This window comes from Chanos chanos, chromosome 1 (genome assembly GCF_902362185.1).
Source record: "Chanos chanos chromosome 1, fChaCha1.1, whole genome shotgun sequence".
Classification (NCBI taxonomy): Eukaryota; Metazoa; Chordata; class Actinopteri; order Gonorynchiformes; family Chanidae; genus Chanos; species Chanos chanos.
In genome coordinates, this window is record NC_044495.1 from 33686413 (window position 1) to 33704420 (window position 18008).

Genomic DNA, 18008 nt, shown 5'->3' on the forward strand with positions numbered 1-18008 from the left:
CAGGAGATAGATAAAGAACATTATAACTGAGACTAGGTGGTTGTTAATTAAGAAAACAAATATGACACAGAAGCTCATCTTAGGACAAAAAGTGTCAGGTTTTGATGGTTGTGACTGAATGAATCTCATCAATGTAATGTGTTTAAAGTTCAGATTATTTCATTTGTGTACAAGTACATGAGACTGACCTCAAAAACACACACACACAGACAAATTTGTTAAAGGCCAGCTTGTATTCTCTTGCCCTTAAATCATACCTGGCAGTTTGTGGTTAAAATAGGGTCAATGAAAAAGAACATGCCATCAAAAAAGACACATGTCCTTGAATTTTTAAACAGTGACGTACTCCTTAAAAAAAAAAAAAAAAAACACTCACAAACCCAAACATAGACACATAAACCCAAAATAATGATCACCTGACTTTCTGTACACATAAATGAGACATAAGGTAAACTGGGTCACTAACGGAGGTCAAGTCTCCTTCGCAGTGTGTGTAAATTCAAGAGGCAGCTAGTAATCTTCACAGACGTTTTTCCTGCATAGGGCTGGACTCAAACAGGGCCTGTGTGACAATGGCCATGAATATTTATCCAGGACTGTTTATATTCTATGACTTGGCTGTCATCTGTCGGAGCCACGGAACTGTCATTGTCACCCTCCACACCCCATCCTACCCCCCCACCCCCCACCCCCCTCTCCCAACTCCACTCCCCCCAACCCCTGCCCTCCCGTCAAATCCTCATGCCGACGCACAGGCACACCTGTTGTGTCATTCAGTGTGGCAGCCCTGCCTCTCTGTCGCCCAAAGAGCTGTCGAGCTTCCTGCAGCTCAGAGCATATATATTCACCCTTCTCTTTTTTTTTCCTCCGCCTTACGTTTCTTTCAGTGACATAAGAAGAGCACTGCCAAGTCCTTACCCCCAAAATGAATCGTCACCTGATGCAGAGGAGAAGAAAGAGAGAGACTTGCTGAAGTAAATATTATTTTAAGCTGTTCACGCAGCTTGGAACTATGCCAAAAGGACTGTGGAGAGCACTTGTGTTGTAGCGTCCGGTTATATCTCTTTCTGTTCTTCTGGTCCAGAAATGCGTATGGCAATTTCACAATTTGTCTTGTCCTCTCAAATGTTTTTGATGAAAGAGCTAACATCAAAATAGATGTCGAATGCGTTTAAGTTATTATCATGCAAAATCCAAATACAAACATAAAACCATAATTTAATTATATAAAGACACATGCTGTTGTTTTAAAATTTCTATAAACCACTGCAAATGGTGACCTGTATAGACTGACACTGTGACACAGGGGTTAGGTGATATACTAATATTAGTAGATATTTATACATACATATGAGGGTGTGGTGCTAATGTATGTTCATCACTTTGTTATCTTGGGTATGGGGGGGGGGGCAGTCAAACACCATGGAGATAAAGATAAAATTAAGTAAATGTCCTTGAGAAAATCACCCTGTGAGTGAAGAAGTCCCCACTGCACATCGTTTTGTTTCCTAGCAGCCAAGGCAAGAGGAAGGAAGAGGGTGAGACATAGTGGATGTGGCCTCCACCAAAAGCGCTTATTAAAGCTATAATCTACTGCAGCATGACATAATTACTGCCTGCCTTCTGCACACCACTCTAAATACAAGTGACAGAGTTGCAGTAAACAAATACAAACAGGGATCTTCAGGGCTCTTCATAGCAGTGAGAGAAAGAAAGTGATAGAGTGAGGGTCAGAGAGAGAGAGAGAGGGAGAGGGAGAGAGAGAGAGAGAGAGAGAGAGAGAGAGAATGAGACAAACTACAACAAAGTAAGGAACCACTGACCAGCTGGCCACAACTAAACGTGTAATTTGGGTTATGTAAGCATGTGATTTTGGTTTTGAAGGGCTGAATGAAATTCCAGTCCAAGTATTCAACTAGGTCGGGTCAGGGAGTGACTGCAGGAGCTCTGCGTTCATACAAAAGTGCTGACATGAATAATACTTCAAGTCAAGGATCCTCATTACCTTTAACCATACACTGAAGGAGTTGTGAATTAATGCAAAGACGCACAGAGGATGGCTACTCACACATAACAACAAGACATCTAAACAGAGTGACAGTCTTTAAAGCAATATTTCATTTCATTTTCTGATATGAAGCTTGCATTTGCTGGATTACAGGAAAAACTGCAGGCTTGTATTCTACTCAGTGGCTACTCAGTTTGCTTTGCTAAAAAACCCAAAAAGCTACTTGCTATTCCAATCCAATGTGGGTGAAATTTTGACATCAAAACTAATTTCATAAACACTGAGGTTAAGCTCAGGTCCAAATCTGGTACACAGACTGACTGCCATCCTGTCCTTTAATGAAATCATTAATGAAACATCGAGGACTCACAGCCGTAGGCTCAAAGGCTGGAATGCCTGTTGCTGTGGGGACCAGGTCATAAAAAGATGGACGTAATTTTGAGAAAAGCGTAAAGCAAACAAGGCCAGGCTTCTGTGCCGTAAGATCGCTCCCCTAGTGCCCCGATACTATGAGCAATTTATGATTTCCCCCTTTCTCACTTACTCTGTGTCAACTTATCTTCTGCAATACTGATGTCTCTCTGTCTGTCTATCTATCTGTCTGTCTGTCTGTCTGTCTATCTATCTATCTATCTATCTGTCTGTCTGTCTGTCTGTCTGTCTATCTGTCTATCTATCTATCTATCTATCTATCTATCTATCTATCTATCTATCTATCTATCTGTCTATCTGCTGTTCATTGTTGGTAATGATTATTGGCCAGCTTCATCCCTCAAATGTTTGAGATTTTTAAAAGCTTTAGTGCTCTGTTAAGGAGGGGGGGATTGTCTTAAATCTTTTATGGTGAAAGACTTTGACAGCTACTGCTAAGAGAAATATTACTTGAAGATTTGATCATCACCTAAGTGGCGCTATAAAACAGAAAACTGAAAATGAGGCTTATTATGGCTGAGAGTCAGAGACACTGTACAGTGCTCCCTGGGGGGAGTCCTCTCTATAGTGTGTCCTGACCAAACTATGGGGTGTGGCCGGTGTGACTGCAGTGTTTTGTGGAATGCTGTTGTTCACATGGTTTTGTACAAAAACACACATTCGCAAAGACCTCCTGTACTTTGAAGTTTCGCGATGGGAAGGGAATGTTTTGTGTGTTTTTGGTCAAGGCTTTCAAGAACACCAATTCCTTATGAAGAGACGGTTGTGTATTTCCAGAAGGGACACTGCAGCACATCATGAGTGAGCGATGACTGGTCTGTCGCTGTGTGTGTGTGTGTGTGTGTGTGTGTGTTGACACTAGGACATTGAGTGTTTGTGCGTGCTTGGAGGGGACCATATTCTCTCCCTGCCTCTCCCTGTCCATCAGTTCTTCCATCATGCCTGGCAGTAGCTGTAGTCACAGTCATCAGTGTGCAGCAGTCCACGGCTGGCCGAGCTCTCATTAGACTGAGAGAGGTGTAGGAGCTGTCAAACGCCAGAGTGTCTGGATCCCTGACCCATGCTCACTCCGCTACTGACACCCTCACTGCCAGACTCCCCTTGGGCTCCTGTGACAATTAACGTGGCCAGTAGCGGAGGGAAAGAGAGGAAGAGAGAAAAGAGAAGACAGACAGAGCCAGGGAGAGAGATGTTTGAAGGGAATGAGCGGTAAAATGTAGGAAAGACTGGAAAAGAAAAGGCAATAGGCAAAGAGGTACAAAGAACAAGATAGAGTGATAAATGCATATGGTACAAAATGTGAGAAGGAAGACAGAAAGACAGCTTGCATGTGGGTGGGGATGGGAGAGAGAGAGAGAGAGAGAGACACTCAACTGTCATAGCAAAGACCTAGAGATGGCTTGCCCAGGAGACAAGGCACTGGTAAGAGAACGTTGCTAATAGCGCTTTCTGTCTTAGAAGCATCTGGAAGCCCCTGTCCCTCTGTCTGCAATTGTAAAGACAGCTTAAATCCATCATATTTTGTGTCTAACTTTACGGTTGCTGTGGAGAACAATATTTGCCCGTCATCCTTGACAACAGCTCATCCTATAAAGTTCAGCTGATACATCGTTCCAAGACAATGGCATGCCAAAGGGACAGGGAGCACCTTGGACACAGGCACACACACACACACAACGCATGCACGGAAGACCTTTTCATCTGCTCAGCATTCATTAACTCTAGTCATAAATGGCAAATGTGACCCTAGAGAACTGTGTCACAGCTCAGCCTCATCTCAGGTAATAAGAGAACCCAAATTACTTTTTACACCAAATAATTTATAAAACAGTTTGCAATGTTTATCACAAATTACTGTTGCCTTACAAAGACAGTGTGAACCCTTACAGAGGACTCCATCACAATTGCCATGAGTGTCAGTCCTGCAGTGTCCTAAGGCCTTATAAGGTAAAGTTACTCTAAACTGTCACTAGACAAACACCAAGGAACAGTATTTCAGATGACTCAGATCATAGTGATAGTTTCCATCGGTCAGACCATCAAAGTTGTGATTTTTATGGAGGTTGCACAACTGTTGATTGAACCATCCTTGGGGCTAGTGATCAGCATAAACACAGCAAAATCATAGAGGTTCTCCTGAAAGTTACAAACTGTGCCCTTTTCTATGCGTCTTTGTTCGCACATCTTCGACGAAGAGATCATTCATCACTGGTGAACATAAACGCAACATTAAAACAAATGACTGAGGCTCTTGTCTTGTATATCAAACTTAGCACCCTGTGTGACAAATTACTAGAAGAGAAAGTGAAGTGGAGAGAGAAACAGGAGAATGATTTTTGATAAAGGATGAAAGAACACTGACTATTTGTGATCCTGACTGTCAGGTATTTTCTTAACAGAAAAGAAAGAATCGGTGATGTTACATTTATTTGACGGGATTTAAAGTCGTCCTTGGCTTCTCGCAGACACACACTTGGCCTTATTTCATTCAGAATGTTCCAGTATGTTTTGGTGTCAGAGGCAGTTCTGAAGGAGCCATACACAATAAATCATCAATGAAGAGAAGTGTGCAGCAGGGTCAGTCATGTTTTCCACTGATCCCCAAATGAACCGCGAGGAGGGAGGGAAAGAGGGAGGGAGAGAGAGAGAGAGAGAGAGAGAGAGAGAGAGGGAGAACATGGGAAGGAGACAGAAATACATCTGCTAGTGCTTTAGAGTTCCTTGGACTCTTGCTGCCACGTCAATACAGAAGTAGCAGCTTGCAAGTATGGGACTGCACACACACACAGACACACACACACACACACAGACTGGAGTTTGCAGCCATGAAAAAGTTTTTTGTTTCCTTTCCAAAAAATGACTCCAAAACACAGCACAGTGCATCATTTGAAAAGAGCAAGGAGGGAAAACACTTTTAAGGCAAAGTCTTTACATGAGAATTAATAAAAATGATTGAAATTAGAACGTTTTTACAGCCACCTGAGTAGATCTTCATTGTGCCAGCTCCATGTTCCCTAGACACCATACACTTCTCCATAAATAAAATCCATAAAAGTACATAAATTGTTGTTAAATTGGCAGTATTTAAAACTTACACATAAAGGGTGCCCGCTTTATTTCCTAGCCATGATGACCATTCAAGCTTGTCTGTAATATTGACACAGTAGAATGTACAACTATAGCTCTGTGGCTTCCCACCCGCATGCAGTGTTGTTTGTTACATTCTACGTTATTGTTTTAATATTTATTGTTGCATTCCTGCTTGGGAACTAATTATCCCCCAGAAATTATTAAATTATTCAATCTTACTTACATAGAAAGAAAAGAAAATTCTTACACCCAAAACCCTCTCAAAATTTTAAGCAATAAAGGTTAGCTCAAACTTGAAAGCACAGCACAGTTCTTGGATGGACTGCCAAATCAGAGGCCTTTAGAATGAAGATGCACACTGTAAGAGTGAAAATCCACCACCGGAGTGTACAGGCATGTCTTGACATCAACTCTTGTTTATAATACAGCTAAAGCTGAGAGTTGCTGATTTTACATGGAAGTTGTCTAGCTTTTGAATGAAGAAAGGCAGTGTAAAGTGTGCATAGGGCTCCCCCTGGTGGATACAACACACAAAATCATCCTTACATAAGAAAAGGCCTCTCTATACAATGTGTGACTGTAAGGGAAGATCTTACTATTTATCTGAATCTTTCAAACATAATGAGTGCTGTTAATGCTCTGTTTTCAATAGAATTTTTCTGTCAGAATACAAACAGAATGTAGTTTACCTGTATATTTTCAAGGCAAGATGACTAGAAGGAGATAAAACAGGACATCAAACAGATAGAGAATTTATTTTCAACCATAAGAAAATACATTAGTGAAAAGGAAACAAGCAAGTCCTGCATATGTACAGAAAAGTCATCACGAGAATCTATGATACTGTTGGGAGAAAAATCGGAAAATCCTTGTTTACCATTCAGTGTCTGTACAGTTTAATATTGTTTGTTTAAAAACAGCTGCCTTATTTTTATCCCCTATAGGTGAAACTTAACATTCGTTTAAATGGTGTGTGTGTGTGTGTGTGTGTGTGTGTTTCCACCTGTTGTAAATGTATTTTTGCTGGTATTCTTTGAATGGTAAACAAGAGTTGGTCCAGTGTTCCACACACTGCCATACCCATACATGTTACTCAGTTAACTTTTCCCAACAAGAACATGTCAAATTTACAAATGGATGCTTCAGAGTTTGAACCAGTGAAGACAAAGGCATGGTTTCTGAAATAGTACAATGGAGCTGCAATGTGAAAGGACATTTTCTTCTTGTGTACCTTCAAAGAGTTGCTACAAAACGTAAAAATGTTTTTTTTTTAAAGGTAATTCCAAAATGATCCAGTCTTAATATTATTGCAGTTTCTATAGTATCAATCTAACGATGGGAAAATAAAAATAGTGAGCCATCAATAATTATTGCGGACAATAAGTTGAAAAGAAACGAATATGGTCAATGTCTTTTTTTTCCGTTGTTGTTAAGCCTTTTCGTGTCTGAGTAAACGAAAGATGTTGCTCTCTACTAGCATTTCAGTATCCATGATTACAGCCTGTCAATGAACACACCAATTTCTAGCGTGGAGAGACAGGTTCTGCATTACGGCACACGTGAGCTTACTGTGCGGTATGATTTACTTCGCTGCAAACAAAGCCGATCTGCAAATACGGACAGGAAAACATTTTTTTAAAATGGAGCAGATACACAAAGAATGTCATTTCTGAGCAGAAGAGATGTGAGACCTTTTTTTTTTTTTTTTTACAACTTGCTTCCTTCAACAGTCCAACACTTTCAAGGGTTTAGAGAAAGGAGGCGAAGAGAAAGAAGATTTTTTTTAAACCTACTAAAAGCAGATAACAGATGGCAAAATAGATCTACACTTCACGTTATGTACTGAACCACTACCAGTGGCACTTAACACCGATCCTTCATACACATGTTTGAAGGCGATCAGAGCTAAAATTGCTTTTTACCACAACGTCAACCATCGAGAAAGCACAGCTAGCCTGGCTAAACGAGTTTGCACAAGTTCATTAGCTTACAACACTCTCCACGTACAGCTGAAGACACAGGTCTAAATACATGTTTGAGCAAATGATCATTCCTACTAATGTCGTTCAAGCTCTTACTATTTTTGCTTTGTCCTTTCGTTTCTCCTTAATTAAAACAAAACAAAAACAAAAAAAAAAAGCAGAACTCGTTGGACAGCTAGAGAGAGTGAGAGCGCTAACAATTTCATTTCAGAGCGACTGAAGAAAGGAATAAGTGAAGAAAAACAACAATGCATCTGTAACAATAGCAGATCATTTGAGATACACACATTAACAACACAATTCAATGTTTGTAGAAAGGAAATACGAGATACACCTTTTATTCACATATTACCAAAAAGAAAAAAAAAAACAGAACACCTACTTGCTTTTAAGTCTACCACATTACCATCAGCAATCCAACATAATTAAAACATGACATTTTTATAATCTGATCAAAAAAAAAAACCCAGGTGCCTGAAGGACAAGGTGTAGAAAAGAGTTCCTAAACAAAAGCATAGGGTTATATATATTTTCCAGGTTCAGCTTTTACATTCCCATTAAAACCAATTAAAATAATTAACTTCTGCGCAACAGCAAAAGTACATTTAGGATAAAAGGTGTTTGCAGGTCAGTTAACATAGGGGGAAGTGAAATCATTTATAGTAAGTGCTCTTTGATACATTTAAAAACATGGTGCAACAGGCAATTCAATGTGTCTTTAAACAGCTGAATGTGAAATATTATTTACATATTTACGTCAATGATTTGGTCCAAAAGCTTGGAATTCAAAACAGAGATATTGGTAAAGATGAGAGTGAGAGAGAACAGACTTAAACAAAAAGACCCCTGGCCCTCTCTAACTTCAACAAAAGGAAGTGCATGAGGAGGGAAATATAAGCCTTATGCTTGGCTGGGTAGAAGAATGCACCAAGTGTGCTATTCACATTCACACACACACACACACACACACACACACAGAGAAGAGCATATGACCATATGACAGATAACAATATAGGGGTTAAAACAACCAGGCTTGATGTGAACAAACCAGCAGGTACACACCGTGGAACATACATGACGGGAAGTCGATCAAAAGAGAAGACGGGTTAGAGTTTTAGAGAAATGCCACGTGGTACAGGATGGCAGCAACACCAAAGACCAGACATTCACACCCAAGTAGTGACAGGGAAGGAAAAAAAAAAAAAAATCATGTCATCATATACCCGATTCCTTCGGAACTTTTGGACCGTAATATGAAGGATATACACAAAATAATAACATTGTCATGGCTACTACAAAGACAAAGCAAAAACAAAACAAAACAAATGAAACATGAAAAAAGGTAGATCAAGAGTAACAAAATTTGACATAAAATATCCACAAATGTCACACAGTATTTTTTTTTTTAAAGACAAGAGGTCGTACAGGTGTTCACAGATTGGATATAGTGCAAGACGGTCGGGGTCAGGCTACTTTGACCTCTACGCGTGGTGGGAGACAAGAGTCGCTCCAATAACTAGACAGAGCCAAACCACAGAGCAGAGCAATGCAACCATGGGACTGCTGACCTCGCCGCTCAAGTCTGACAGCTACTGCGCAACAGACAAACGCTTTCCTTTGGATGGAGTAAATGGTATCTCAAGTAGAATTCATGTACAACTGAAGTTATGTGCTCTCAAAATGAAGACACAAAAAAAGGAGAGAGGGGGAAGAAATCACTGACGTTAAAAAAAAAAAAAAAAAGTGTGTCATATATGTCCTGGACGAGTGCAAAAGGATGGCAGTGAGAACCTGGGACAACCTCTTGTCTGTTGTACAAGCTGGTAATTCTGACTCATCTAGAAAGTACTTAATAAAAATTTAGCCATAGTTCACAATACAATCTTTTTCTCAGTTCTAATCATAATTTAATCTTAGTACAAAACACTACCCCCAAAAAACAAACAAACAAACAAACAAAAACCAAAAAAAAAAACAGGTCCTCTGTAGCTCATATACAATCAGGTAAAGACTAAATCTAATTGTGCATATATTCAGTTCTATTTATACAAACACCTGGGCAAAAAGCCCTGGATGATGTAGGGGGATTGAGTAGGGAAGAACGCTACTGGCCTCAAAAAACAGTGCTACAGATCTGTTGGAACCATGTGTGATTTCTGCATGTGTATTTCCTTTGTGACTCCAATATAAAAATGTAAGAATGTCTCACTTGCCATACTTTGTACAAAAGAAGTGGCATTACAGCTGCTTGAGGAGTGTGTCGTGTGTCTGAGAGTGTGTATGCATACCTATGGGGACAGGGTGTGAAAAGCAAGTGACGGTACTTTTCAACCCACTACAGAGTGTGTATGCTGGTTACCACGTCTCCCTTGTCAAGCTCTTTGACAACTGAACTTCTCTTTCTTATTGGTGGAGTGGGTTTGACACCTCAGCTAAAACCACCCTCTGACCACCCCTCCCCCATCATCTCCACCAGGTGGTATGCTCCACAGCCAGACCCTGCTGATGTTGCTAAACACAGCTAAACAAATATTAGATAGCTTACTCATATAGAAAACCGGGGGGGGGGGGGGGGGGGGGGAACTAAAATCAAATAGGCTAAAATAACAGTGTGCAAACAGAAGTGGTAGCTGGATTCAGATTATCGAAAACAATCTAATTTGGTATTCATTTTAAGCAAAAATCAATTGATTTCCTGCACTGCCCTCCCAAGTCATTTTGGGGTGGGTGAATTATTCAGCCCACAACTCCTGAGGCAAGAGTAAGTGCTTTTTTTTTTTTTTTTTTTAGCATCCATCATCCTATTTTCATACTTAATTTTATACTTCAGCTGATTAAAATCATAACCGTGACTTCCTTTTCAGTGAGTCATAGGATCAGGTCATTCTGAATATTGCACTGTTTAAGAAAGGATGAGAGAAAAAACTGGATGGAGGAGAGGAGTCATAGCACCAGGAGGACAGGCTTCAGCACCAATGAAGAGAAAAAAAAAAAGTAATCAGTTCCCCACTCCACTGCACCATTACACTGGGTTTCAGACCAATCCCTCGAACCCCCATCACACACACAGATGGTCTACAGCAAACCAGGGTCCGATACGTATGTGAGGTATGAAGCCTATTTTTGTAAGTGCTGATTTCTCTCTACAGCTATGTTTGAATAAGTAACAGTACTACCACAAATGAGAAGAGTGCAGAACACTGAGGATATTATACTTACAGAAATGATTAAAAATACCTGATGCAGTGAGCTGTAGAAAATGTATATGCACTGACTATTCGTATGGGAATTCTCTGGCACATATACTTCACATACCTACAGGACCCATATCTTCCCTCTCTGCTCTACGGGGAAAGAGGAATGGGCGAGGCTTAATGCAAACGGCTGATGAATCAGAGGCATCGTTGCTGGTTTCAGATTATTAAGAGAATCAATTGCATTAAAGCCTTTGTCGCCCTCTCCGTGTGTCTGAAGTCCAGTGCAAGTGTGACTTAACTGTTTCTCCCCACTGTGCAAGCCTCAGGCCCACATGCATGACCACACACCTCTACACTCCATAAGGTATGGCTCGGTTATAAAAGGGTACATATCAAAATATCAATACAAAGGGGAAAGGAGAGCTGAAAAGGCTATCAGTCACTGGCTGTACATAACGTATTGATGAAAGACAAGTTGTTTACAAAAAGGGGAGTGCACTCCATATCATCCATGGACACAGACTGGAACTGACTCGAGAACGTAAGCCTAAGCATCTGAACAAATGACAGCAATGGATGACAGATGTAAAAACAGAGCAACAATCAACAAAAAAAAACCCATCAACATCCGTATTGGCTAAACCTCTACAGATGACCAAGAACCGATGTACATGTTCTGCTGTTTTCTGCAAGATTCCAGAGAAAAAATAATAATTAAAAAAAAAATAAAAAATAGGGAAACTTCAGCTCCTCCGGTGGCAGGGAGGACTCACTACCTGCGTCCAGGCAGGTGGACTCCATTGACTGTAGAGGGGTGAGGCAGGACCAGCTCAAATTGTGCAAACAGCGAGAAGTGATCGGAGGGGATGTGGGGATGCGGGCAGCCACTGATATTGTTCTCCAAGAGCCAGTGAGGATCCAATGGGCCCAGGATGCCCAGGATGTTCAAATGAGGCTTTGAGTAGAAAATGTAGTCAATGACACCCTGTGGAGAGGACAAACACTATCTGAGTCAACCAACCACTTAGAACAAGAACATAACATATCACAAGCTGACAGTAGACAAAAGGTGACACCCAAAATGGATTTTAAGCCAAAATGCTGACCTTGACACAAAATAGTTTTAAAGCCAAAATAATGACCTTGAAACAATATAGTTTTAAAGTCAAAGTGCTGACCTTGAAGTCAAAGGTATAGTTGGTATAAGGCATAAGCCCATTCTCATAGGCACTCTTCAGTTTAAAACCATGTGTTATCCTGCCGTTAGATGAGCCATTTTTCCCATTACAGTTGAAGTTGGTCAGACTTTCACTGTAGCGCAACTCTTTGAAGTCCTTGTGGGTGCAATCCACTCCTCCTGTACTAAGATACTCCACCACACCTAGCGTGAACAACCAATCAGAGATGAGAGCCTAGCACATTCCATAAACAAAACTCTTCTACTACAAACAAAAAAGAAAGCTTATGAGCACAGTACAGTAAACAAAAAAAAAAAATGTATTTTACCCAATAACAGGGTGCTGGAGGCACCATCCTCTCAGAGCACACGTTGAAAAGCAGACTCACCAGAATCAGGAAGTGAGTTAAGGTCAGCACACAGCACCAACGGAATGGCATTGGTTTCACCAGACACAGAGGAGAGCTTGAGGCTGCGCGAGGCCTTGTCCATGATGTTCTTCACCTCTGAGAGGAACATCATGGTTTGTACAAGCTTGACGTCTGAATACTCAGGGTCCCAGTGCATGTGAGCATTGGCCACTAGGAGGAGCTGTTTCTCCATGCTGTGAAGAGATTTGCCCGCTGGGTGAAGGCAGACAGAGTGATTAGGACCAACCACTGATTTTAAGAACTGCCACTAAAATTAAATAAATAAAGAAATCAAAAAGCATAATGTTTCAATCACGAAATGGTTCTGTTTTCGTAACTACGATGCAACCAAATGTGATACTTTAGCACTACCAAGGGACTCACATGACATCTCCATCATCTCCTTCCTTAGCTCCAGCAGTACTGCAACTCCGATGTTGTCCTTGGTCATGACCCGATTCAGCATGGCCTCAGAACCCTCTGAGTTGGCCATGGCCAGCTGGTTGAACTCCACTGTATGTTTCTGCACCACACTGAACCTAAAAACCAGACCAAACAGGTCTTCAGGTGTATTTCTGACCCATCTAGTGCTGTTATTAACAATGCATGAATGTTGTCTCTGCAAATGCAGTTGAATTTTTCCATAAATAAATCACATCAGATCCTAATGGCGCCATCAGATTCAACAGGGCCACATGCATTTAAAAGTCAATCACTTCTCTGTTCTGTAGAATATTGCACATCCGTCCACGTGTTTCCGGTCTGATTCAGACATCGTTTTGGCTCGAGACTTTGGGCTGAAGAATCCATCATATCCCTGCTCTTTCAATTCTACGAGGAAGTAGTTATAGTACTGCTCCGTTTCCACTTCCTGTTAAAACCGTAGTCAAAGTTACACTATAGTAGGCATACACACTAGAGTAGCTTTACACAATCTTTTTAGGCTAAAAGGTCATCAGAGTGGTGAATTGTAGGGATTTTTTTTTAATGTAAATTATTTGTACAATATAATTGTTCTTCTAATTAAGGAAAGCTGAGCCGTCGTCTTGTAACTGAACGTGTGGAAGTTCACCTGTAAGCTGATGATATCTGCATTACAGCTCATGATCTCCTGCATGATAGCCTTCTTCCTGTACTCCCAGTTAAGAGCCCAGGATGGACAGTAACCATAGAGCTGGCGCGTGGCATATTTATCGCACAGCACGTTATAGCACATGACTGAGAACAAGGCTAGAGAACAAAGGAGGAGAGAGAAGAGATTAGGATCGTATTTCTAAAGACAGACATATAAATACAGCCAATGAAGATAAAACATGCCCTCTGAGTTGTTCCATGTGTTTTTGTTTTTTTTTTCCAAAACTCTTTCTCTAATGACATGTACTTATATGCCTTGGTTGTGTTAGCTAAGAAGTATTGCTGAGGTAAGCAGAGCACAGACATTGAATGTGTCAGTCTAGGGCTGTAAATTCAAGTGTCCTGGGTGATTCACTTATGTGCTGTGCAGTCTCAAGTCTGAGTACCTGCTGGCCTTGTCCTATCAGACTCCTGAAGCACTATCCATGACCTGGATGGCGGCTGCTCCGTTGGAACTGAAGAACAAGGACAAAAAAAAAAACAAAAACACCAAATACGAAAACTTGAGAAATTATGTAACTTGAAAAAAAGCAGTACAGTCTAAGCTCAACTTTCGTGGGTTTAACTTTCGCAGATTTGATTATTCGTGAGTGTCATCAACAATTAAATGGGAATTGTTTTGGAGTTTTGAAGCCTACTGCGGAAAATCACAGACGATGCGCATAGACTAGAAAATGTAAAGAGAACTAAAAGTTTGGTGAGTCATAAATGCAGTAGAGTGTATTGTTTTACTTTGTGTGTTCAATATGATCAAGATTATTAAGAGTTAAGGTTTGGGAGGCCTGGTTAAGTTAAGTTTTTAGTTAAGCCTAGAGATATTTGCAGTTTTTCCAAAGCCAGAGACCCACTAGTAATACAATTTACTTGTCTCCCAGTCAGGCCATTGGGAGGACAGAAGTAGTGTAAGGCATAACTTTAGCCAGAGAAACAAAAAAAAAAGCACTTTGTGATACCCTAAACACAGAACATTTTTACAAAATAAGGCCCCAGTGGCTGCTGAGGTGGCAGGGAACTCAGACACATGGAAAGACCTGACCTTACATTTATCAGCATCTAAAATTACCCTTGGGTGCATTTGCATAAGCATAGGAAAAAAACACACTGATAAAGTCTGTCAGAATAACAAGCACAACAAAACAGTGCTGAGTTTGAAATATAACACATACTTCGCTTGATGGCTCCAGCGAGATTGTCCAACAGGTAGTTTAGAAGTCGTCGAGTACCATCTGGTTCCTGATAGAGGCTCATGATTTCTTGTGCAAGTGGATTTCCTGTTGAGGCAGAGAATGTATCAATTAGCATCCCCATAAATGAGTCATACACAGAAGAATGGGGTCTTCAGAATGGAGAGGTTACCAACACAATGGCCACACTCACCTTTCAACCCCAGTGTTTGTAACTGACACAGTTTCCCCAATTCAAATGGCAGAACCCGCAACTGGTTGTTATTTAAAAGGAGTTCCCTGTGAAGGACACAGGGAAACACGCACTTTAGAAAAAACTATTGATACAGACAGCACAGTTTCATCTGTATTTCCCCAGTGGTCACAAATAGGTAAATCAAAAGCAGGAACACTTTCTTAACCCGAGTAATATTTGAATGGGACAAGAGAGGGGTACTTATCCAGCAGATTATGTGGCTACCAGATGCTTAACCAGTACACCAATCTGCCATGGTTCACCTTATTCCATAAATTCATGTACCGATTTAGGACATGCAAATCTACCATTTTTTTTCTAGATCATCAATCCCATTAGATCAAGGTGACCTAGTCTTCACAGACTCCCTGACATTATTACCAAGGTTGGCAAGCAGAACCTGAGGCAGTTTATTGTCTGTCACAGGCTGACAATTTTATTTAAGAGTGTTTCATTACATTGTATGGACACGAGACGTACAGTGGGAAAGCAACTCCATTAAAAGCTCACCTGAGAGACACCATGTTGCCGAGCTCTGCTGGCAGGCTCCTGAGCTTATTGGACGACAGATCCAGGTACACTAGGTTTTGCAGCTTGGCGATGTCAGGCGGGATGCGTGACAGGGAGTTGTCACTGAGGTGCAGAGCGGTGAGGTGAGTGAGAGACCACAGCCCTGTGCTGAGACTCCGCACATTTCCTGGAATACAGAGAGAGAAGAGAGGGCTTAAATCGCGTGCCATCATTTCCCAAAATGGTCATGGAAGTGGTAGATTGGAAAATTTACGTATTACAGATAAGTGAAGCACCTTGGAATTCAGAGCCATGCCAATGAGAGTCAAAAAAAAAACACCATCATCCTTTTTAGCCCATGAAAAAAAAATGTCATAAGACGAGCTGAGAAACTGGATCCAACCAAAAGGTCGTGGTAATTCCACAGCCCACACTCACCGGTTATTTCAAGCCCAGCCCAGTAAGATTTCTTCCCATTGGCCGCTTCCTCGCTGGACATTATTGTGTACATCCGCCTGTGGTCTGGCGGGTCATATTTTTCCTTGGGCATTCCGGGAACTGTAAGCAAACAAATAAATCAGACAAATCACCGAACCATTGGATACGGCAATTTAAGCCATTTTGTCTGCGGGACAACAGGCACACGATTGGAATCAGACATCTCCAAACCTACGCATCGGGGGAGGGGGGGAAATTATGGTGTAGACACATACAATAGGCTGATAAGAGTAAGAAAAACTGATAAGGTGTCTAGAGGAGCAAAGCAGAGGAATAAAAGTTTATGTGGGCTAATCAAAACGAGGCCTTTCATCCTTCATGGTTTGCCCGAGCAAACTACTACCCCGGGATTTTCCATATGCGAAAGCGCAGTTTAAGCAAATGAAACCACTAAATGACCTTATAGATTCCGTATACTCTCACAAATAGAATGTGTAAGATTGTGAGCAGAGAGGTCGAGCAAATATGTTAAGTGCTCTTATTAAAATATTTATAAACGATAACAGAACTACTTACCGTAAACGACGAGCAACAAAAAGTTAACTTCAACAAGCTTTTACTCCTTATCTGAGTTCAGGTACAATGTCAGAAAAGAAGCAGCCATGCAAAACTTGATAACAACGCTGGGCGGGACGCTTCACTCTTCTTCTGACACAAGTTTGCAAGCTTGCAAAGAAGTCTTTATCAAAGCAATTACAAAAAACCGTAAATAACCCCTTGGGGTTTTAAACGTCATAAAACTTCCATTGCTGTAAACCAAGCGCGTTTCAACTACTGCAACATAAAATTGATTCTCGAGCGCTCATAATGCACCCAAGCAAACCCCACTCCGGCTGCAATACCTACTAGCTACTCAAATAAGGCAATATACGTGATGTATCGCCATAAGTTACCTACAAAAACAAATATCTTGCCTGGCCTCGCTTAACGTCTGTTCGGTACTGATGAATGACAACACTTGCCCTAACACACCACTATGAACGAACACTCAAGCAATCAAGACGGCTGAAGTAAAATATGTTCATTTTAAGTAGGAGTACCAAGATGCCTCTAAAGATATAGCGTGGCAATGCTTCGCCAGCTAACGCAATTTACATTATCTAAGCTAGCTAAGTTAGTTAATTGGACAGGGATGGCCAACAGTTTGCTCGAACGGCAACATAGGGGTCCAGAGTACAAGTTACCATGTGTGGTAAACACAGTATCGCTACCTAACCATCTGGTCGGTGTCAATCGGAGAGAATCGATCAGCCTGCCTCGATTGAAAGACATACGCTACAGCAAATTGCACTGTTATGTTGATTCTGATAGCAGGCACAACAAAGAGCGAACAATCTGAAGCTAATCGTCCGGGGTCGATAGCTTTGCTTTCTAGCTCGTAGATCCAAATCACACAATAGCTCTCTGTCATAGCTAAGGAACCTGACTAAATTAACCTACTTCTAAATGTTATTCTGGAGTTAGTTGATCTGGAGACGCCAGCCACTAATCTGTCCACAGCGATATTCAATTAGTTTCAATTAACTATCATAATATAGCATAATTCGTTGGCTAGATTACAGAGATAACTCATGGTAAAATTCTAATTTTGAAAATAACATTTAAATCACAACTGATTGAGTGTTCATTAGTAGCAAAACATGGAGCTCACTCGCATGTAAACATTAGCTACAATTTGTTTGCTTGTGCATCCAGGCTATCTAGCAAGCTAAGAGCCATGAATACATGAGCGAAGGAAGTTGCAATGTTTATTCTTACACAACACTGCACCTCTATCTGTGCTAGAGCTATCCACTGCTAGTTAGCCTGGCTAGCTGCATTGCTAAGTCCAGGCCAACTTTGCATCGCCATCATCTAAACAGAAATCTAGGTTGCACTGTAGGGCAGTTTGATGACCAAACTTGTTTATAAAATAATTAAAGTAACATAAGCTTGTAATTTATTTAGATAATATACTGCAAACTGCCATCACTTGAAACTGGTGGACAAAGAAACGGTTTCCAGCTAGTTACTTATGTTCTCAGGAACATGAACTAGTTAAGGAGTGGGTTAATAGCCCTTTTAAATAAAGGTAAGTCCTTTTAGTATTACCTGTACGCGCATACCAATCCACGAAGACAACTGTGTGTTCTGTTTAGTCTTTAGTTAAAT

The 18008-nt window shown here is 40.9% G+C and overlaps 1 protein-coding gene across 2 annotated transcripts; it reads right to left on the minus strand.

Moving 5' to 3' along the window:
- Positions 1–11480: 11480 nt before the first annotated feature.
- cnot6b (CCR4-NOT transcription complex, subunit 6b) lies at positions 11481–18008 on the minus strand. Of its 2 annotated transcripts, XM_030779685.1 has the most exons (12): positions 17949–18008; positions 15798–15917; positions 15360–15546; positions 14808–14893; positions 14597–14701; positions 13817–13885; positions 13369–13526; positions 13013–13167; positions 12681–12835; positions 12276–12509; positions 11888–12090; positions 11481–11694 (listed from the first exon to the last, which is right to left on the minus strand). In XM_030779685.1, exons 2-12 carry the CDS (start codon positions 15907–15909, stop codon positions 11482–11484), a joined length of 1677 nt encoding a protein of 558 aa, XP_030635545.1. In that variant the 5' UTR covers positions 15910–15917; positions 17949–18008; the 3' UTR covers position 11481. The 2 variants fall into 2 exon arrangements, with proteins under 2 accessions (XP_030635545.1, XP_030635553.1); XM_030779693.1 differs by lacking the exon at positions 17949–18008 and having other exon boundaries at positions 15798–15918.

Coding starts and splice junctions, on each gene's coding strand:
- cnot6b (XM_030779685.1), bottom strand. CDS start 15,909: ATGCCCAAGGAAAAATATGACCCGCCAGACCACAGGCGGATGTACACA. Junction 12,510..12,680: donor GGAGATGATGGAGATGTCAT/GTGAGTCCCTTG, acceptor GCCTTCACCCAG/CGGGCAAATCTCTTCACAGC. Junction 12,091..12,275: donor TAACTCACTTCCTGATTCTG/GTGAGTCTGCTT, acceptor TGTTCACGCTAG/GTGTGGTGGAGTATCTTAGT.